General features: G+C 35.8%; 2 protein-coding genes across 4 annotated transcripts in view; one reads left to right on the top strand and one right to left on the bottom strand.

Moving 5' to 3' along the window:
• pcolce2b (procollagen C-endopeptidase enhancer 2b) overlaps positions 1-1,738 on the top strand; it is a 58,732-nt gene extending 56,994 nt beyond the window's left edge. The window contains exon 9 of one of the 2 annotated variants that reach the window (XM_061965935.1): positions 47-1,738. In XM_061965935.1, the coding sequence (XP_061821919.1) occupies positions 47-177 (131 nt within the window). In that variant the 3' untranslated portion in view covers positions 178-1,738. Of the gene's footprint in view, positions 1-19 lie in introns of both variants that reach the window. The other variant, XM_061965934.1, reaches the window with a different exon arrangement.
• A 194-nt stretch (positions 1,739-1,932) lies between these two features.
• The window catches only part of trpc1 (transient receptor potential cation channel, subfamily C, member 1), a 54,713-nt gene continuing 33,576 nt past the window's right edge, over positions 1,933-23,069 (bottom strand). For both annotated transcript variants that reach the window (XM_061965933.1, XM_072913442.1), the window contains exons 10-13: positions 13,478-13,662; positions 13,218-13,419; positions 2,323-2,517; positions 1,933-2,247 (exon numbers count right to left, since the gene is read on the bottom strand). In XM_061965933.1, the coding sequence (XP_061821917.1) occupies positions 2,020-2,247; positions 2,323-2,517; positions 13,218-13,419; positions 13,478-13,662 (810 nt within the window). In that variant the 3' untranslated portion in view covers positions 1,933-2,019. The remainder of the gene's footprint in view (positions 2,248-2,322; positions 2,518-13,217; positions 13,420-13,477; positions 13,663-23,069) is intronic.

Raw genomic sequence — 23,069 nt, 5'->3', positions numbered from 1 at the left:
CACCTGGATGTGCATTCAGGCTGTGTGTGTGTGACCCCCCATGCAGGCCTGAACTACATCTTCATGGGTGAGGTGGACCAGGAGGGCCGAGGGAAGGTCGGCCCTCACAACTTTGTGCTGGCCTTCAAGAGCAGGAACCAGAAGGTGCTCAGAGTCCTGAAGAACAAACACTGCTGACTGAAACTGGGAAGAAGATTAGGAACAGCTCTTTTCAGTTTTTCTAAATCAACTTCATGTTTCACCTTTTCTTTGGATTTAAACAGGATCTGATTGGACCTCTTTGGAACTCTCAATTACTGCTCTTGTGTACTTACACTTGGTCTTTTCAGTACATACGAGTGTACACTTGTGTACTTACACTTGGTCTTTTCAGTACATAAGAGTGTACACTTGTGTACTTACACTTGGTCTTTTGAGTACATACGAGTGTACACTTGTGTACTTACACTTGGTCTTTTCAGTACATAAGAGTGTACACGTGTGTACTTACACTTGGTCTTTTGAGTTCATAAGAGTGTACACGTGTGTACTTATACATAGTCTTTTGAGTACATAAGTGTGTACACATGTGTACTTACACTTGGTATTTTAAGTGCCTTAGTGTGTACACTTGTGTACTTACACCTAGTTTTTTCAGTGCATAAGTGTGTACACTTGTGTACTTACACCAAGTCTGTTGAGTGCATAAGTGTGTACACTTGTGTACTTACACCTAGTCCTTTTAGTGCATAAGTGGATACACTTGTGTACTTACACCTAGTCTTTTAAGTGCCTTAGTGGGTACACTTGTGTACTTACGATTAGTATTTTAAGTGCCTAAGTGTTTACACTTGTGTACTTACACTTTGTGTTTTAAGTATCGAGGTGTGTACAATTGTGTACTTACACCTAGTCTTTTAAGTGCCTTAGTAGGTACACTTGTGTACTTACAATTAGTATTTTAAGTGCTTAAGTGTTTACACTTGTGTACTTACACATAGTCCTTTTAGTGTAAAAGTGTGTACACTTGTGTACTTACACCTAGTCTGTTGAGTGTATAAGTGTGTACACCTGTGTACTTATAGTTAGTCCTTTGAGTGGATAAGTGGGTACACTTGTGTACTTACACCTAGTCTGTTGAGTGTATAAGTGTGTACACTTGTGTACTTACAGTTAGTCCTTTGAGTGGATAAGTGTGTACACTTGTGTACTTACACTTAGTCTTTTGAATGAATAAGTGGGTACACTCGTGTACTTGCACTTAGTCTTTTAAGTGCCTAAGTGTGTACACTTGTGTACTTACACCTCGTCTTTTGAGTGCATACGTGGGTACACTTGTGTACTTACACTAAGTCTTCCAAGTACTGACTTCATGCTAGTCTGTACTAGCATGTTACACTCAAAATGGTGAGTGTGCATTGATGGACACTTAGCACACTCAATAGTGTCGGCTGACGGAAGAGGCGGGACTAACTTGAAACAATGGGAAGGAGTTAAGAGAAGAAAGTAAATACCGTGATCGTCATTTGGGTCAAGTGTACTACAAAGCAAAAGTAATGGGACAGTACTCACCATGGACAAACTCAGGAAGTAAGTATGCAGTGTACACAGTATACTTAAAGTGTACTGATGGAAATATTCCATTTGATACACAGCCATATTTGTAAAGGTCTAAATATTTCTTTGTTTTAGTACTTCAGGAAGTAAATCTGACTTCTGGTGTCAGTTGCATGGAGATGGCTTACAAACTTATTTTTTTAAAAGGGATTCTTATAAATACAAAAATATTTAAAAAGTTATTTATTTTCTTTTAATGGATTTATGAAAATGAGTATGGGGATGAATAAGAATTGTGATTGTTTCGGCAGTTGTATGTACTTCATTGAATTGAGTTTTATTTTGAAGGGCCATGTAAAAACAGTCTTATTGATGTTGCTAATAAAAGTCTGTATGGATGAAGACATCAAATATTTATTGATGTGTTGACAAAAAAGCAGATAAACGGTGAAGTCACTTCCCTGGTCGGAGTCCAGGACCCTTCTAGCTCCGCGGGTAGAACATGGCGTACTTGGAGGTCCGGAAGCCCAGCAGGTCTCTCATCTCGTTGCGGAACTTGGAGAGGTCTTGTCGCAGGTCGTTGAGGTTCTCCACGGTGGCCTGGTCCGTGCTCTGCATCTTCTGCCGCGTGGACGTCAAGTAGCGGTGCACCAGGCAGCACATGATCTTCTGGTAGTTCTCGTCACGCTTCTGCTTCAGGTTCTTCCACTCCTGAGGGACACACTCAGATGTGGGTCGTCTGGGGCAGGGGAGAAGATGGCGGCGGGGGGGAGGGGGGGGTCTCACCTTGAGGCTGTTCTGTCTCTTGACGCGGCCTTTGGAGGTGTGGGAGCACACCCACTTGCTGATGGAGGTGAGCAGGTAGCACACAGTCTTGGGCGAGGGCAGGATGTTGAAGGGAGGCGGCATCGTGCATTTGTCGTCAAAGTAGCTCAGCCACAGTTTGGCCCGGGCGAACTTCCACTCCTTATCCTCGTGGTTCTGCATGTACACGCACGCACACACACACACACACACACACACACCCTCCGTCAGTCAAGGAGGCCGATACCCATTACTAGTAGTCAAGGAGGTTGATACCCATTACCAGTACCGGTAGTCAAGGAGGCCGATACCCGATATTCATTAGCAGTAAAAGTGATATACACATGATTATTATGTGTATATTGTTATTATTGATACCACATTATATCAAATTAGCCAGACCTGGATGGGTGTTTTGATACCACATTATATCAAATTAGCCAGACCTGGATCAGTGTTTTGATACCACCTTATATCAAATTAGCCAGACCTGGATGGGTGTTTTGATACCACATTATATCAAATTAGCCAGACCTGGATGGGTGTTTTGATACCACATTATATCAAATTAGCCAGACCTGGATGGGTGTTTTGATACCACATTATATCAAATTAGCCAGACCTGGATCAGTGTTTTGATACCACCTTATATCAAATTAGCCAGACCTGGATGGGTGTTTTGATACCACCTTATATCAAATTAGCCAGACCTGGATCAGTGTTTTGATACCACCTTATATCAAATTAGCCAGACCTGGATCAGTGTTTTGATCCCACATTATATCAAATTAGCCAGACCTGGATCAGTGTTTTGATACCACCTTATATCAAATTAGCCAGACCTGGATGGGTGTTTTGATACCACCTTATATCAAATTAGCCAGACCTGGATCAGTGTTTTGATACCACATTATATCAAATTAGCCAGACCTGGATGGGTGTTTTGATACCACATTATATAAAATTAGCCAGACCTGGATGGGTGTTTTGATACCACATTATATCAAATTAGCCAGACCTGGATCAGTGTTTTGATACCACATTATATCAAATTAGCCAGACCTGGATGGGTGTTTTGATACCACATTATATCAAATTAGCCAGACCTGGATGGGTGTTTTGATACCACATTATATCAAATTAGCCAGACCTGGATGGGTGTTTTGATACCACCTTATATCAAATTAGCCAGACCTGGATGGGTGTTTTGATACCACATTATATCAAATTAGCCAGACCTGGATGGGTGTTTTGATACCACATTATATCAAATTAGCCAGACCTGGATGGGTGTTTTGATACCACATTATATAAAATTAGCCAGACCTGGATCAGTGTTTTGATACCACCTTATATCAAATTAGCCAGACCTGGATGGGTGTTTTGATACCACCTTATATCAAATTAGCCAGACCTGGATCAGTGTTTTGATACCACATTATATCAAATTAGCCAGACCTGGATCAGTGTTTTGATACCACATTATATCAAATTAGCCAGACCTGGATCAGTGTTTTGATACCACATTATATCAAATTAGCCAGACCTGGATGGGTGTTTTGATACCACATTATATCAAATTAGCCAGACCTGGATGGGTGTTTTGATACCACATTATATCAAATTAGCCAGACCTGGATGGGTGTTTTGATACCACATTATATCAAATTAGCCAGACCTGGATCAGTGTTTTGATACCACCTTATATCAAATTAGCCAGACCTGGATGGGTGTTTTGATACCACCTTATATCAAATTAGCCAGACCTGGATCGGTGTTTTGATACCACATTATATCAAATTAGCCAGACCTGGATGGGTGTTTTGATACCACATTATATCAAATTAGCCAGACCTGGATGGGTGTTTTGATACCACATTATATCAAATTAGCCAGACCTGGATCAGTGTTTTGATACCACCTTATATCAAATTAGCCAGACCTGGATGGGTGTTTTGATACCACATTATATAAAATTAGCCAGACCTGGATCAGTGTTTTGATACCACATTATATCAAATTAGCCAGACCTGGATGGGTGTTTTGATACCACATTATATCAAATTAGCCAGACCTGGATGGGTGTTTTGATACCACATTATATCAAATTAGCCAGACCTGGATCAGTGTTTTGATACCACCTTATATCAAATTAGCCAGACCTGGATGGGTGTTTTGATACCACCTTATATCAAATTAGCCAGACCTGGATGGGTGTTTTGATACCACATTATATCAAATTAGCCAGACCTGGATGGGTGTTTTGATACCACATTATATCAAATTAGCCAGACCTGGATGGGTGTTTTGATACCACATTATATCAAATTAGCCAGACCTGGATCAGTGTTTTGATACCACCTTATATCAAATTAGCCAGACCTGGATGGGTGTTTTGATACCACCTTATATCAAATTAGCCAGACCTGGATCAGTGTTTTGATACCACCTTATATCAAATTAGCCAGACCTGGATCAGTGTTTTCATCCCACATTATATCAAATTAGCCAGACCTGGATCAGTGTTTTGATACCACCTTATATCAAATTAGCCAGACCTGGATGGGTGTTTTGATACCACCTTATATCAAATTAGCCAGACCTGGATCAGTGTTTTGATACCACATTATATCAAATTAGCCAGACCTGGATGGGTGTTTTGATACCACATTATATAAAATTAGCCAGACCTGGATCAGTGTTTTGATACCACCTTATATCAAATTAGCCAGACCTGGATGGGTGTTTTGATACCACATTATATCAAATTAGCCAGACCTGGATGGGTGTTTTGATACCACATTATATCAAATTAGCCAGACCTGGATCAGTGTTTTGATACCACCTTATATCAAATTAGCCAGACCTGGATGGGTGTTTTGATACCACCTTATATCAAATTAGCCAGACCTGGATGGGTGTTTTGATACCACATTATATCAAATTAGCCAGACCTGGATGGGTGTTTTGATACCACATTATATCAAATTAGCCAGACCTGGATGGGTGTTTTGATACCACATTATATCAAATTAGCCAGACCTGGATCAGTGTTTTGATACCACCTTATATCAAATTAGCCAGACCTGGATGGGTGTTTTGATACCACCTTATATCAAATTAGCCAGACCTGGATCAGTGTTTTGATACCACCTTATATCAAATTAGCCAGACCTGGATCAGTGTTTTGATCCCACATTATATCAAATTAGCCAGACCTGGATCAGTGTTTTGATACCACCTTATATCAAATTAGCCAGACCTGGATGGGTGTTTTGATACCACATTATATCAAATTAGCCAGACCTGGATCAGTGTTTTGATACCACATTATATCAAATTAGCCAGACCTGGATCAGTGTTTTGATACCACATTATATCAAATTAGCCAGACCTGGATGGGTGTTTTGATACCACATTATATCAAATTAGCCAGACCTGGATGGGTGTTTTGATACCACATTATATCAAATTAGCCAGACCTGGATGGGTGTTTTGATACCACATTATATCAAATTAGCCAGACCTGGATGGGTGTTTTGATACCACACTATATAAAATTAGCCAGACCTGGATCAGTGTTTTGATACCACCTTATATCAAATTAGCCAGACCTGGATGGGTGTTTTGATACCACCTTATATCAAATTAGCCAGACCTGGATGGGTGTTTTGATACCACATTATATCAAATTAGCCAGACCTGGATGTGTGTTTTGATACCACATTATATAAAATTAGCCAGACCTGGATCAGTGTTTTGATACCACCTTATATCAAATTAGCCAGACCTGGATGGGTGTTTTGATACCACCTTATATCAAATTAGCCAGACCTGGATGGGTGTTTTGATACCACATTATATCAAATTAGCCAGACCTGGATCAGTGTTTTGATACCACATTATATCAAATTAGCCAGACCTGGATCAGTGTTTTGATACCACATTATATCAAATTAGCCAGACCTGGATGGGTGTTTTGATACCACATTATATCAAATTAGCCAGACCTGGATGGGTGTTTTGATACCACATTATATCAAATTAGCCAGACCTGGATGGGTGTTTTGATACCACATTATATAAAATTGGCCAGACCTGGATCAGTGTTTTGATACCACCTTATATCAAATTAGCCAGACCTGGATGGGTGTTTTGATACCACCTTATATCAAATTAGCCAGACCTGGATGGGTGTTTTGATACCACATTATATCAAATTAGCCAGACCGGGATGGGTGTTTTGATACCACATTATATCAAATTAGCCAGACCTGGATCAGTGTTTTGATACCACCTTATATCAAATTAGCCAGACCTGGATGGGTGTTTTGATACCACCTTATATCAAATTAGCCAGACCTGGATGGGTGTTTTGATACCACATTATATCAAATTAGCCAGACCTGGATGGGTGTTTTGATACCACATTATATCAAATTAGCCAGACCTGGATCAGTGTTTTGATACCACCTTATATCAAATTAGCCAGACCTGGATGGGTGTTTTGATACCACCTTATATCAAATTAGCCAGACCTGGATGGGTGTTTTGATACCACATTATATCAAATTAGCCAGACCTGGATGGGTGTTTTGATACCACATTATATCAAATTAGCCAGACCTGGATGGGTGTTTTGATACCACATTATATCAAATTAGCCAGACCTGGATGGGTGTTTTGATACCACATTATATCAAATTAGCCAGACCTGGATGGGTGTTTTGATACCACATTATATCAAATTAGCCAGACCTGGATGGGTGTTTTGATACCACATTATATCAAATTAGCCAGACCTGGATGGGTGTTTTGATACCACATTATATATAATTAGCCAGACCTGGATCAGTGTTTTGATACCACCTTATATCAAATTAGCCAGACCTGGATGGGTGTTTTGATACCACCTTATATCAAATTAGCCAGACCTGGATGGGTGTTTTGATACCACATTATATCAAATTAGCCAGACCTGGATGGGTGTTTTGATACCACATTATATCAAATTAGCCAGACCTGGATGGGTGTTTTGATACCACATTATATAAAATTAGCCAGACCTGGATCAGTGTTTTGATACCACCTTATATCAAATTAGCCAGACCTGGATGGGTGTTTTGATACCACCTTATATCAAATTAGCCAGACCTGGATGGGTGTTTTGATACCACATTATATCAAATTAGCCAGACCTGGATGGGTGTTTTGATACCACATTATATCAAATTAGCCAGACCTGGATGGGTGTTTTGATACCACATTATATAAAATTAGCCAGACCTGGATCAGTGTTTTGATACCACCTTATATCAAATTAGCCAGACCTGGATGGGTGTTTTGATACCACCTTATATCAAATTAGCCAGACCTGGATCAGTGTTTTGATACCACCTTATATCAAATTAGCCAGACCTGGATCAGTGTTTTGATCCCACATTATATCAAATTAGCCAGACCTGGATCAGTGTTTTCATACCACATTATATCAAATTAGCCAGACCTGGATGGGTGTTTTGATACCACATTATATCAAATTAGCCAGACCTGGATCAGTGTTTTGATAACACCTTATATCAAATTAGCCAGACCTGGATCAGTGTTTTGATCCCACATTATATCAAATGTCTGGCTAATTTGATATAATGTGGTATCAAAACACCCATCCAGGTCTGGCTAATTTGATATAATGTGGTATCAAAACACCCATCCAGGTCTGGCTAATTTGATATAATGTGGTATCAAAACACCCATCCAGGTCTGGCTAATTTGATATAATGTGGTATGAAAACACTGATCCAGGTCTGGCTAATTTGATATAATGTGGGATCAAAACACTGATCCAGGTCTGGCTAATTTGATATAAGGTGGTATCAAAACACTGATCCAGGTCTGGCTAATTTGATATAAGGTGGTATCAAAACACCCATCCAGGTCTGGCTAATTTGATATAAGGTGGTATCAAAACACTGATCCAGGTCTGGCTAATTTTATATAATGTGGTATCAAAACACCCATCCAGGTCTGGCTAATTTGATATAATGTGGTATCAAAACACCCATCCAGGTCTGGCTAATTTGATATAATGTGGTATCAAAACACCCATCCAGGTCTGGCTAATTTGATATAAGGTGGTATCAAAACACCCATCCAGGTCTGGCTAATTTGATATAATGTGGTATCAAAACACCCATCCAGGTCTGGCTAATTTGATATAATGTGGTATCAAAACACCCATCCAGGTCTGGCTAATTTGATATAATGTGGTATCAAAACACTGATCCAGGTCTGGCCAATTTGAGATAATGTGGTATCAAAACACTGATCCAGGTCTGGCTAATTTGATATAAGGTGGTATCAAAAACCCTGATTATTACACGTCAGTAAACATCTGGACAAGAAATCACTGACAAATCTCCACACACACAAAAATGTTTTGACTTACACCAACGATTTGTAGGTATAAAAACATGTTTCTTCAATTAAAAACTTATTTGCAAGTTAAAAAAAAAGATTTGCAGGTAAAAAAAAAGATTTGCTTCAGTTACAAAGTATAAGTATGTAACAATTTTCTTTAATTAAAAAAACTTTTCTGCAAGTAAAAAAAAATTTGCTGCAAGTAAAAAACTATTTTCTTCAATTAAAAAAAAAAATTGTAAGATAAAAACCATTTTCTTTAGCTATTTTTTCCCTGCAATTAAACACATTTAATTTGCAAGTAAAAAAAAAATAGTTTCTTCAAAATAAAAGCACTTTTCCGCAAGCAAAAAACGGTGCTGCATGTAAAAAAAATTATGATTTGCAAGTAAAAATCTTTTTTTTTCTTCAATTAAAAAAAATTGTAGTATAAAAACAATTTTCTTTAACTAAAAAACTTTTCTGCAAGTAAAATAAACTAGTTTCTTGAATTAAATAGTTTCACAAGTAAAAAAATATATTTGCTTCAGGTAAAAAAAATAAAAAAAATTGCAAGCATAAAAAACAATTTTCTTCAATTAAAAAAAAAAATTGTAAGATAAAAACCATTTTCTTTAGCTATTTTTTTTCTGCAATTAAACAAATTTAATTTGCAAGTAAAAAAAAAAATAGTTTATTCAAATAAAAGCACTTTTCCGCAAGCAAAAAACTGTGCTGCATGTAAAAAAAATTATGATTTGCAAGTAAAAAACTTTTTTTTTCTTCAATTAAAAAAAATTGTAGTATAAAAACAATTTTCTTTAACTAAAAAACTTTTCTGCAAGTAAAATAAACTAGTTTCTTGAATTAAATAGTTTCACAAGTTAAAAAAAAGGTAAAAAAAAAAAAAAAAATTGCAAGTATAAAAAACTATTTTCTTCAATTAAAAAAAAAAGTAAATATAAAAACAATTTTCTTTAATTAAAAAAAAACTTTTCTGCAAGTAAAAAACAAATTTCATTAATTAAAAAGAGATTCGCAAGTAAAAAAACTATTTTCTGCAGGTAAAAAAAAAAATTACAAGTACAAAAAATTATTCAAATTAAGAAATTGTAAGTATAAAAACAATTTTCTTCAATTAAAAAAACTTTTCTGCAAGTAAAAAAAACTAGTTTCTTAAATCAAATAGTTTCACAAGTAAAAAAAAGATTTGCTTCAGGTAAAGAAAAAAAAGATTGCAAGTATAAAAAACTATTTTCTTCAATTAAAAAAAATGTAAATATAAAAACAATTTTCTTTAATTAAAAAAAACTTCTGCAAGTAAAAAACAAATTTCATTAATTAAAAAGAGATTCGCAAGTGAAAAAAAACTATTTTCTGCAGGTAAAAATAAAAGATTTGCAAGTATAAGAAAATATTTTCTTTAATTAAAAAACGCTTTCTGCAAATACAAAATATTTGAGAGTAACAAAAAAAGACATTTCTTCAATTAAAAGATTCGTAAGTAAAAAAAAGATTTGCACGTAAAAAAAAAATATTTGCGAGTAAAAAAAAAGTATGATTTGCTTGTATTAAAAAATATTCAAATAAAAAACATTTGCAAGTATAAAAACACATTTATTTAAATAAAAACACTTTTCTGCAAGTAAAAAAAAATATTTACAAGTAAAAAACAATATTTTCTTTAGTAACATTTTTTTTTTCTGCAAGTAAAAAAATAATTTGCAAGTAAAAAAAAACAACTTCAATTAATAAAAGATTCGCAAGTAAAAAAGAAAACATTTGCTGCAAGAAAAAAAAAAGATTTGCAAGTATAAATAAATATTCAAATAAAAAATGTGTAAGTATGAAAGCAAGTTTCTTCAATTAAAAGCACTTTTCTGCAAATAAAAAAAATGATTTGCAAGTATAAAATTCTATTTTCTTCAATAAAAAAAAATTTGTAGTACAAAAACTATTTTCTTTAATTAAACAAAACTTTTCTGCAAGTAAAAGATTTGCAAGTAAACAAAACATTTTTTTTAATTAAAAAAAAGATTTGCAAGTAAAGTGAAACAATTTTCTTCGAAAAAAACGATTTGTGAGTATGAAAAAATGTTTTTTATTAAAAAAAGATTTGCAAGTAAAAACACAATTTTCTTAGAAAAAAAATATTTGTGAGTATAAAAATCGTTTTATTTAATTAAAAAACATTTTCTGCAAGTAAAAACAAAATTTTTCTTTAATAAAAAAAAAAGATTCGCAAGTAAAAAACAAGTTTCTTCAATTAAAAAGAGATTTGCAAGTAAACAAATTATTTTCTGCAGGTAAAAAAAATAATTACAAGTACAAAAAATTATTAAATATAAAAAACAATTTTCTTCAATTGAAATTTTTTTTCTGCAAGTTAAAAAAAAAAGTTTCTTCAATTAAAAAGAGATTCGCAAGTAAAAAAAAAATTGCTGCAGGTAAAAAAAAAAGATTTGCAAGTATAAAAATCTATTTTCTTCAATTAAAAAAAATTGTAGTACAAAAACAATTTTCTTTAATCCAAAATTTTTTTGCTGCAAGTAAAAGAAGATTTGCAAGTAAAAACAAAACAATTTTCTTTAATTAAAAAAGATTTGCAAGTAAAAAAACAATTTTCTTCGGAAAAAACGATTAGTGAGTATGAAAAAAAATGTTTTTAATTAAAAAATGATTTGCAAGTAAAAACCCAATTTTCTTTGAAAAAAAAAGATTCGCAAGTAAAAAAAAATGTTTTTCTTTAATTAAAAAACTTTTCTGCAAGTAAAAAAACAATTTTATTTATTAAAAAAAAAGATTTGCAAGTAAAAAAACAATTTTCTTTGAAAAAAACAATTGAGTATGAAAAAAAATGTTTTAATTTAAAAAAGATTTGCAAGTAAAAACACCATTTTCTTTGAAAAAAAAAAAAGATTTGTGAGTACAAAAACTATTTTCTTTAATAAAAAAAAACAGCGGTCAGTTTTATTTTTGTTTTTGTTTTTACCATAAAATGGTGATTTTTTTTCAGTGTAGAATTTGATGGACAAGTTGCTTTAAAAAAAATCATAAATCAAGCAGATATTTAAGTATTTTTATTTATATGATAAAAATATATAATTTAGAAAATGAAATTTACAATATAAAAAAATATAAATATATGTTTTATTAAATACTAAATACTGGTATCACAGGTGTATATGTATATATATATATATATATATATATATATATATATATATATATATTTATATATATATATGTATGTGTGGGGAAAAAAAAATCACAAGACTATTTCATCTCTACAGGCCTGTTTCATGAGGGGGGGTACCCTCAATCATCAGGAGATTTTAATGGGAGCATTCGCATACCATGGTTTATATAGGGCACAGAGTGGGTGGGTACAGGCTGGCTTAGGGGCGTGGTGATTGGCTCATGTGTTACCTAGGAGGTGTTTCCGTCTATGGCGGCATGCTGTGACAATTTCGCTGCGCTTGTTGAGGGATGACAGGTCTGGACGGTAAATAATAAACAGTTTCTCTTTCAAGCATAGGTTGCATCTTTTATTACCACTATTGTAAACACTTTCCCAAAGACAGCACCCTAAGAAAAGTATTCAACAAGAACAACATTAAATTGAGCTACAGCTGCATGAACAATATACGACAAATCATCTCAAACCACAACAAAACAATTGCAAATGAGCCGTCGGCCCCCAGACAGAGCGACTCCAAAACCAACAAAGGATGTAACTGTCGAAAGAAACCTGATTGCCCTCTCAACGGGGGGTGCTTACAAACATCAGTTGTCTACCAATCTGAGGTAATACGCAAGGACATTAACACATCCGACACATATGTAGGATTAACCGAGGGAGAATTCAAAACCAGATGGAACAATCACAAGGCTTCTTTCAGGAACAAAAACCTGCGAAATACCACGGAACTCAGCAAACACATTTGGGACCTCAAAGACAATAATGTTGAATATTCAATAACATGTCAAATTCTTGCATCCAGCACACCTTACAATAGTGGTAATAAAAGATGCAACCTATGCTTGAAAGAGAAACTGTTTATTATTTACCGTCCAGACCTGTCATCCCTCAACAAGCGCAGCGAAATTGTCACAGCATGCCGCCATAGACGGAAACACCTCCTAGGTAACACATGAGCCAATCACCACGCCCCTAAGCCAGCCTGTACCCACCCACTCTGTGCCCTATATAAACCATGGTATGCGAATGCTCCCATTAAAATCTCCTGATGATTGAGGGTACCCCCCCTCATGAAACAGGCCTGTAGAGATGAAATAGTCTTGTGATTTTTTTTCCGACACATACATATATTGCGCTCTACTACGGTATCGAGCACTATTTTTTGGATAACCTTATTAAGACATATATATATATATATATATATATATTCTCTGTAAAAAAAAAGAAAAAAAAGGCCGATACTGGTGAAAATGTCAAATAAGGGACTTGAACTTACTGCGATCTGTCTGAAGCTCTTGTGCAACATGGCCACCAGCAGCTTGGTGAGCACGATCACCACCACGATGTTGTAGGTCCCGATGATCATGGCGCCCACGAAGGAGCGCAGTTCTTCCGTGTAGCTGATGCGCGTGACGAAGAGCGCCACGTGCGCCAGAGAGAAGATGTACCAGAAGAGGGCGTAGCAGGTGCCCATGAAGCTGTGAGGAGAGGATCCTGGTCACCGCCCCACAAGGTGTTCCTGGCCCACACACCTACCTGTGGAAGGCGTCGTTGCTCTGCTGCTGGCAGAAGATGCCCTGGCAGTCGCTGGGCTGGTTCTTGTCCGGATCTTTCTGGTCCTTTCCGTAGAGCTGAGTCAGTCCGATGGTGAAGGAGAAGAGGACCAGCAGGAAGAGGCCCAGGAACTTCCCAAACTCCTGCAGCATCTGACCCATGGAGATCTGGTGAAAAAATGGACAAAAAAATGATTTGAAATGCTAGCATGCTAATGTTAGCATGCATCAAGTACCAAAATATGACTGAGGTGTATACCTACAGAATTAGCTAAAACAACAACAACATAATTAACAAACAAAAAAACATAGCATACTAACATTAGCATGCGAAAATGTATCGTTTGTCAAGTAACAAAAATTAATTGCTAGCATGATAATGTTAGCATGAATCAAGAATCAAAATATGACTGAGGTGTATACTTACAAAATTTGCAAAAAAAAAATCTAACATAAAAACGTTAGCATGCTAACGGGTATCATTCGTTAAGTGACAAAATATTTGACACTCAGGTGTACATCTTTAAAATTCATAAAAAATGCTAGTATGCTAACTTTAGCATTCATCAAGTACCAAAATATGACTGAGGTGTACACCTACAAAATTAGCTAAAAGAAAAAGCTAGCATACTAAGGTTAGCACGCTAACGGGTATCATTCATCAAGTAACAAAACATATGACGCTTAGGTGTATGTCTGCAAAATTTGTTTCAAATGCCAGCATGCTAACAATAGCATGCAGCAAGTACCAAAATATGACTGAGGTGTATACCTACAAAATTAGCAAATATAAAATAGCGTACTATTGTTAGCATGCTAACAGGCATCATCCGTCAAGTAACAAAATATATGACGCTTAGACGTAAATCTGCAAAATGTGTTTCAAATGCTAGCATGCCAACAATAGCATGCAGTAAGTACCAAAATATGCCTGAGGTGTATGCCTACAAAATTAGCTAAAAAAACCCCCAACATAATTAACAAAAAAACCATAGCATTCTAACATTAGCATGCTAACATGTATCGTTTGCCCAGTAACAAAAATTTGACACGGAGGTTTATACCTGCAAAAATAATTGAAAATGTTAGCATGATAATGTTAGCATGCATCAAGAACCAAAATATGCCTGACATGTATACCGACAAAATGTGCAAAAAAAGCTAACATAATAACGTTAGCATGCTAACGGGTATCATTCGTTAAGTGACAAAATATTTGACGCTCAGGTGTACAGCTGTAAAATTCATTAAAAATGTCAGCATGCTAACTTTAGCATTCATCAAGTACCAAAATATGACTGAGGTGTACACCTACAAAATTAGCTAAAAGAAAAAGCTAGCATTCTAAGGTTAGCACGCTAACGGGTATCATTTATCAAGTAACAAAATATATGACGCTTAGGTGTATATCTGCAAAATGTGTTTAAAATTCTAGCATGCTAACGATATCGTGCATCAAGAACCAAACTATGCCTGAGGTGTATACCTACAAAATTATCACCAAAAAAAATAAAAAATATCGTACTAACGTTAGCATGCTAACGGGTATCATTCGTTAAGTGAAAAATATTTGACCCTCAGGTGTATAGCTGTAAAATTCATTAAAAATGCCAGCATGCTAACTTTAGCATTCATCAAGTACCAACTATGACTGAGGTGTACACCTACAAAATTAGCAAAATAAAATAGCGTACTACTGTTAGCATGGTAACAGGTATCATTTGTCAAGTAACAAAATATATGACGCTTAGGTGTATATCTGCAAAATGTGTTTAAAATGCTAGCATGCTAACGATATCATGCATCAAGAACCAAACTATGCCTGAGGTGTATACCTACAAAATTATCACCAAAAAAAATAAAAAATATCGTACTAACGTTAGCATGCTAACAGGTATCATTCGTTAAGTGAAAAATATTTGACCCTCAGGTGTATAGCTGTAAAATTCATTAAAAATGCCAGCATGCTAACTTTAGCATTCATCAAGTACCAACTATGACTGAGGTCTATACCTACAAAATTAGCAAAATAAAATAGCGTACTACTGTTAGCATGGTAACAGGTATCATTTGTCAAGTAACAAAATATATGACGCTTAGGTGTATATCTGCAAAATGTGTTTCAAATGCTAGCATGCTAACAATAGCATGCATCAAGTACCAAAATATGACTGAGGTGTAAACCTACAAAATTAGCTGAAAACCCCCCAACATAATTAACAAAAGAAAAACATAGCATGCTAACATGTATCGTTTGTGAAGTAACCAAAATTTGACACTGAGGTCTATACCTGCAAAATTAATTGAAAATGCTAGCATGATAATGTTAGCATGCATCAAGAACCAAAATATGCCTGAGGTGTATACTTACAAAATGTGCTTAAAAAAAAAGCTAACATAATAACGTTAGCATGCTAACGGGTATCACTCGTTAAGTGACAAAATATTCGACCCTCAGGTGTATAGCTGTAAAATTCATTAAAAATGCCAGCATGCTAACTTTAGCATTCATCAAGTACCAACTATGACTGAGGTGTACACCTACAAAATTAGCAAAATAGAATAGCATACTATTGTTAGCATGCTAACAGGTATCATTCGTCGAGTAACAAAATATATGACGCTTAGATGTGTATCTGCAAAATGTGTTTAAAATGCTAGCATGCTAATGCTAGCATGCATCAAGAACCAAACTATGACTGAGGTGTATACCTACAAAATTAGCAAAAAAAATAGCATGCTAACAGGTATCATTTGTCAAGTAACAAAACATATGACGCTTAGATGTATATCTGCAAAATGTGTTTCAAATGCTAGCATGCTAACAATAGCATGCATCAAGTACCAAAATATGACTGAGGTGTATACCTACAAAATTAGCTAAAAGCCCCCCCAACATAATTAACAAAAAAAAAACATAGCATACTAACATTAGCATGCTAACATGTATCGTTTGTGAAGTAACCAAAATTTGACACTGAGGTCTATACCTGCAAAATCAATTGAAAATGCTAGCATGATAACGTTAGCATGCATCAAGAACCAAAATATGCCTGAGGTGTATACTTACAAAATGTGCTTAAAAAAAAAAAGCTAACATAATAACGTTAGCATGCTAACGGGTATCATTCGTTAAGTGACAAAATATTTGACGCTCAGGTGTACAGCTGTAAAATTCATTAAAAATGCCAGCATGCTAACTTTAGCATTCATCAAGACCCAAAATATTACTGAGGTGTACACCTACAAATTAGCTAAAAGAAAAAGCTAGCATTCTAAGGTTAGCACGCTAACGGGTATCATTCATCAAGTAACAAAATATATGACGCTTAGATGTATATCTGCAAAATGTGTTTAAAATGCTAATGATAGCATGCATCAAGAACCAAACTATGACTGAGGTGTATACCTACAAAATTATCAAAAAAAATAGCATACTACTGTTAGCATGCTAACAGGTATCATTTGTCAAGTAACAAAATATATGACGCTTAGATGTATATCTGCAAAATGTGTTTCAAATGCTAGCATGCTAACAATAGCATGCATCAAGTACCAAAATATGACTGAGGTGTATACCTACAAAATTAGCTAAAAGCCCCCCCAACATAATTAACAAAAAAAAAACATAGCATACTAACATTAGCATGCTAACATGTATCGTTTGTGAAGTAACCAAAATTTGACACTGAGGTCTATACCTGCAAAATCAATTGAAAATGCTAGCATGATAACGTTAGCATGCATCAAGAACCAAAATATGCCTGAGGTGTATACTTACAAAATGTGCTTAAAAAAAAAAAGCTAACATAATAACGTTAGCATGCTAACGGGTATCATTCGTTAAGTGACAAAATATTTGACGCTCAGGTGTACAGCTGTAAAATTCATTAAAAATGCCAGCATGCTAACTTTAGCATTCATCAAGACCCAAAATATTACTGAGGTGTACACCTACAAATTAGCTAAAAGAAAAAGCTAGCATTCTAAGGTTAGCACGCTAACGGGTATCATTCATCAAGTAACAAAATATATGACGCTTAGATGTATATCTGCAAAATGTGTTTAAAATGCTAATGATAGCATGCATCAAGAACCAAACTATGACTGAGGTGTATACCTACAAAATTATCAAAAAAAATAGCATACTACTGTTAGCATGCTAACAGGTATCATTTGTCAAGTAACAAAATATATGACGCTTAGATGTATATCTGCAAAATGTGTTTCAAATGCTAGCATGCTAACAATAGCATGCAGCAAGTACCAAAATATGCCTGAGGTGTATACCTACAAAATTAGCTAAAAACCCCCCAACATAATTAACAAAAAAAAAAACATAGCATACTAACATTAGCATGCTAACATGTATCGTTTGTGAAGTAACAAAAATTTGACACTGAGGTTTATACCTGCAAAAATAATTGAAAATGTTAGCATGATAATGTTAGCATGCATCAAGAACCAAAATATGCCTGAGGTGTATACTTACAAAATGTGCTAAAAAAAAAAGCTTGCTAACGAGTATCATTCGTTAAAAATATTTGACCCTCAGGTGTATAGCTGTAAAATTCATTAAAAATGCCAGCATGCTAACTTTAGCATTCATCAATTACCAACTATGACTGAGGTGTATACCTACAAAATTATCAAAATAGAATAGCATACTATTGTTAGCATGCTAACAGGTATCATTTGTCAAGTAACAAAATATATGACGCTTAGATGTAAATCTGCAAAATGTGTTTCAAATGCTAGCATGCTAACAATAGCATGCATCAAGTACCAAAATATGACTGAGGTGTATACCTAATAAATTAGCTAAAAAACCCCCAACATAATTAACAAAAAAAACAACATAGCATGCTAACATGTATCGTTTGTGAAGTAACCAAAATTTGACACTGAGGTCTATACCTGCAAAATTAATTGAAAATGCTAGCATGATAATGTTAGCATGCATCAAGAACCAAAATATGCCTGAGGTGTATACTTACAAAATGTGCTTAAAAAAAAAAGCTAACATAATAACGTTAGCATGCTAACGGGTATCACTCGTTAAGTGACAAAATATTCGACCCTCAGGTGTATAGCTGTAAAATTCATTAAAAATGCCAGTATGCTAACTTTAGCATTCATCAAGTACCAACTATGACTGAGGTGTACACCTACAAAATTAGCAAAATAGAATAGCATACTATTGTTAGCATGCTAACAGGTATCATTCGTCGAGTAACAAAATATATGACGCTTAGATGTGTATCTGCAAAATGTGTTTAAAATGCTAGCATGCTAATGCTAGCATGCATCAAGAACCAAACTATGACTGAGGTGTATACCTACAAAATTAGCAAAAAAAATAGCATGCTAACAGGTATCATTTGTCAAGTAACAAAACATATGACGCTTAGATGTATATCTGCAAAATGTGTTTCAAATGCTAGCATGCTAACAATAGCATGCATCAAGTACCAAAATATGACTGAGGTGTATACCTACAAAATTAGCTAAAAGCCCCCCCAACATAATTAACAAAAAAAAAACATAGCATACTAACATTAGCATGCTAACATGTATCGTTTGTGAAGTAACCAAAATTTGACACTGAGGTCTATACCTGCAAAATCAATTGAAAATGCTAGCATGATAACGTTAGCATGCATCAAGAACCAAAATATGCCTGAGGTGTATACTTACAAAATGTGCTTAAAAAAAAAAAGCTAACATAATAACGTTAGCATGCTAACGGGTATCATTCGTTAAGTGACAAAATATTTGACCCTCAGGTGTACAGCTGTAAAATTCAATAAAAATGCCAGCATGCTAACTTTAGCATTCATCAAGTACCAACTATGACTGAGGTGTACACCTACAAAATTAGCAAATTAAAACTGTTAGCATGCTAACAGGTATTATTTGTCAAGTAACAAAATATATGACGCTTAGGTGTATATCTGCAAAATGTGTTTCAAATGCTAGCATGCTAACGATATCGTGCATCAAGAACCAAACTATGCCTGAGGTGTATACCTACAAAATTATCACCAAAAAAAATAAAAAATATCGTACTAACGTTAGCATGCTAACAGGTATCATTCGTTAAGTGACAAAATATTTGACGCTCAGGTGTACAGCTGTAAAATTCATAAAAAATGCCAGCATGCTAACAATAGCATGCATCAAGTACCAAAATATGACTGAGGTGCATACCTACAAAATTAGCTAAAACCCCCCCAACATAATTAACAAAAAAAAACATAGCATACTAACATTAGCATGCTAACATGTATCGTTTGTGAAGTAACCAAAATTTGACACTGAGGTCTATACCTGCAAAATTAATTGAAAATGCTAGCATGATAATGTTAGCATGCATCAACAACCAAAATATGCCTGAGGTGTATACTTACAAAATGTGCTAAAAAAAAAAGCTAACATAATAACGTTAGCATGCTAATGGGTATCATTCGTTAAGTGACAAAATATTTGACCCTCGGGTGTATAGCTGTAAAATTCATTACAAATGCCAGCATGCTAACTTTAGCATTCATCAAGGACCAACTATGACTGAGGTGTATACCTACAAAATTAGCAAAAAAAATAGCATACTACTGTTAGCATGATAACAGGTATCATTTGTCAAGTAACAAAATATATGACGCTTAGATGTAAATCTGCAAAATGTGTTTCAAATGCTAGCATGCTAACAATAGCATGCAGCAAATATCAAAATATGCCTGAGGTGTATGCCTACAAAATTAGCTAAAAAACCCCCAACATAATTAACAAAAAAAAAACATAGCATACTAACATTAGCATGCTAACATGTATCGTTTGTGAAGTAACCTAAATTTGACACGATAATGTTAGCATGCATCAAGAACCAAAATATGCCTGAGGTGTATACTTACAAAATGTGCAAAAAAAAGCTAACACAATAACGTTAGCATGCTAACGGGTATCATTCGTTAAGTGAAAAATATTTGACCCTCAGGTGTACAGCTGTAAAATTCATTAAAAATGCCAGCATGCTAACTTTAGCATTCATCAAGTACCAACTATGACTGATGTGTATACCTACAAAATTAGCAAAATAAAACTGTTAGCATGCTAACAGGTATTATTTGTCAAGTAACAAAATATATGACGCTTAGGTGTATATCTGCAAAATGTGTTTAAAATGCTAGCATGCTAACGTTATCATGCATCAAGAACCAAACTAACCCTGCAAAATGATCACCAAAAAAAATAAAAAAAATATCGTACTAACGTTAGCATGCTAACAGGTATCATTCGACAAGCAACAAAAACATTTGATGCTAAGGTATATATATATAAATACCTGCAAAGTTAGCAAAAAAAAGCTAGCATGCCAATATTAGAATGCTAAGGATTGTGACGCGGGCCTAAACAGTGTTTCTGTGTGCTCTGTAAGAGGAGGAAAAGTTCCTGGGAGTGTCAAAATAAGAGTATTTTTAGAGCAAATATTAGTGGACGCTGATGTGTTTGCTCCGAGACGGTCAGAAGACTTGTCTGCTGCCAAGAAGACCACAAAGATGTTCCAGAGCACACGCCTCACATGTGAGCAGACTCAATCCCTGCACAACACGTTGCACGGGGGACACTTTAGCGTGCGCACGCAGCAGGCGCTCTCGCTGAGAGCCAGCGAGTCAAGACAAAGTGTCACTGACTCTGACTCACTGGACCACTGGCGAGGAGACCACTTTTCCATCCACCACACTCATTACCAGGGCCGGCCCGTGGCATAGGCCGTATAGGCAAATGCTAAGGGCGCCGTCCATAAGGGGGCGCCACGCCAGTGCCACAAATGTTGGAGAAAAAAAAAAGAAAAAAAAAGTTGGTACTATTATTTCTAAATACAAAAAATAATCCCACGTTAATTAAAATGCAAAGTAAAGCCTATTTAATATAAATATTATTTGTTACAACATTACGCCCCTCCCCCCGCACGGTGCGCCCCCTCCCTTCCCGTATCATGACTCTTTTTGGACGTCACCACATCAATAAATCAACACAAGATGTCAAAACGGCCAAAACTGTCAGGTGCCCAGGGAAGAAAAAAAGAGAAAAGAAGAGGAGGAGAAACGAGAAAAGACAGAGGTAGCAGGTAGGTAACGTTAGCCTACATGAAATTATTTGTCTGTTACAGAATGTGATAGTAATCTGGCTTTTTAGCATTAAGCTAATGTTACATGATTCGGCAATTGCTAATCAATAAATAGCTAGTTCTGTTTTAACGTCGGGTTAATATTGTGGAGGGGGCTAAATTGTTATGGAAAATAATAATGTAACGTTAGGTAATTACAGGACTCCCACCTTACATTCCTCAGGGACATTTGTGTTAGATCTTTTAAGCAGGTGTTTTTTGTTTACATTGTTATTGCCATCTGGTTAGCTAATGTTTGCCCTGCAGGTAATAGTCACTTTTCCACCCCTTTATATATTAGGTATAGTTGTAAGTAAAAAAAAAAGGTCAAAGACAAAGCTATTCGGGTTCTTGTGAGTATATACACTTCACTGCCGATGTGGGGGGGCGCCACCTAAAATCTTGCCTAGGGCGCCAGATTGGTTAGGGCCGGGCCTGCTCATTACTCACCTCTGCTGCCAGACTGATTCCTGCTAACTAAATACCTGCTAACTAAATACCTGCTCGAGGGACCTAAGGCAGGGTGGTCTTTGTCCACTGAGGGCCACACACTGAAAAATGAAAGAATGCGGGGGCCATCTTGATATTTTATTTTTCAAAACCAATACATCGATTATTTTAAATAATCAACACTAAAATATCAACATCACCTTCAGCTTTATTTATCAATATTTACCGTATTTTCCGCACTATTAGCCGCACCTAAAAACCACAAATTTACTCAAAAGCTGACAGTGCGGCTTTTAACCCGGTGCGCTTTATATATGGATTAATATTACGATTCATTTTCATAAAGTTTCGGTCTCGCAACTACGGTAAACAGCCGCCATCTTTTTTCCCGGTAGAACAGGAAGCGCTTCTTCTTCTACGCAAGCAACCGCCAAGGTAAGCACCCGCCCCCATAGAACAGGAAGCGCTTCTTCTTCTACTGTAAGCAACCACCCGCCCGCGTAGAAGAAGAAAAAGCGCGCGGATATTACCGTACGTTTCATTTCCTTTGTGTGTTTACATCTGTAAAGACCACAAAATGGCTCCTACTAAGCGTCAGGGATCCGGTTCATGAAAAGACGCAATCTCTCCATCCGCACACGGATTACTATTTCACAGCAACTGATATTCCTGTGAACCGCACTGTGGATACAACGGGAGCACGTACGGTGAATATTCGCACCACAGGGAATGAGAAGTCATCCTTCACTGTGGTTCTAGCTTGCCATGCTAATGGCCAGAAACTTCCACCCATGGTGATATTCAAAAGGAAGACCTTGCCAAAAGAGACCTTTCCAGCCGGCGTCATCATAAAAGCTAACTCGAAGGGATGGATGAAGAAAAGATGAGCGAGTGGTTAAGGTAAGTTTAAGTTTAGGCGAAGAGGCCGGGTGGCTTTTTTCACGCAGCTTCGTCCATG

This window comes from Nerophis lumbriciformis, linkage group LG07 (assembly GCF_033978685.3).
Source record: "Nerophis lumbriciformis linkage group LG07, RoL_Nlum_v2.1, whole genome shotgun sequence".
NCBI classification, from domain to species: Eukaryota; Metazoa; Chordata; class Actinopteri; order Syngnathiformes; family Syngnathidae; genus Nerophis; species Nerophis lumbriciformis.
This window is presented reverse-complemented; position numbering and strand designations above follow the sequence as displayed.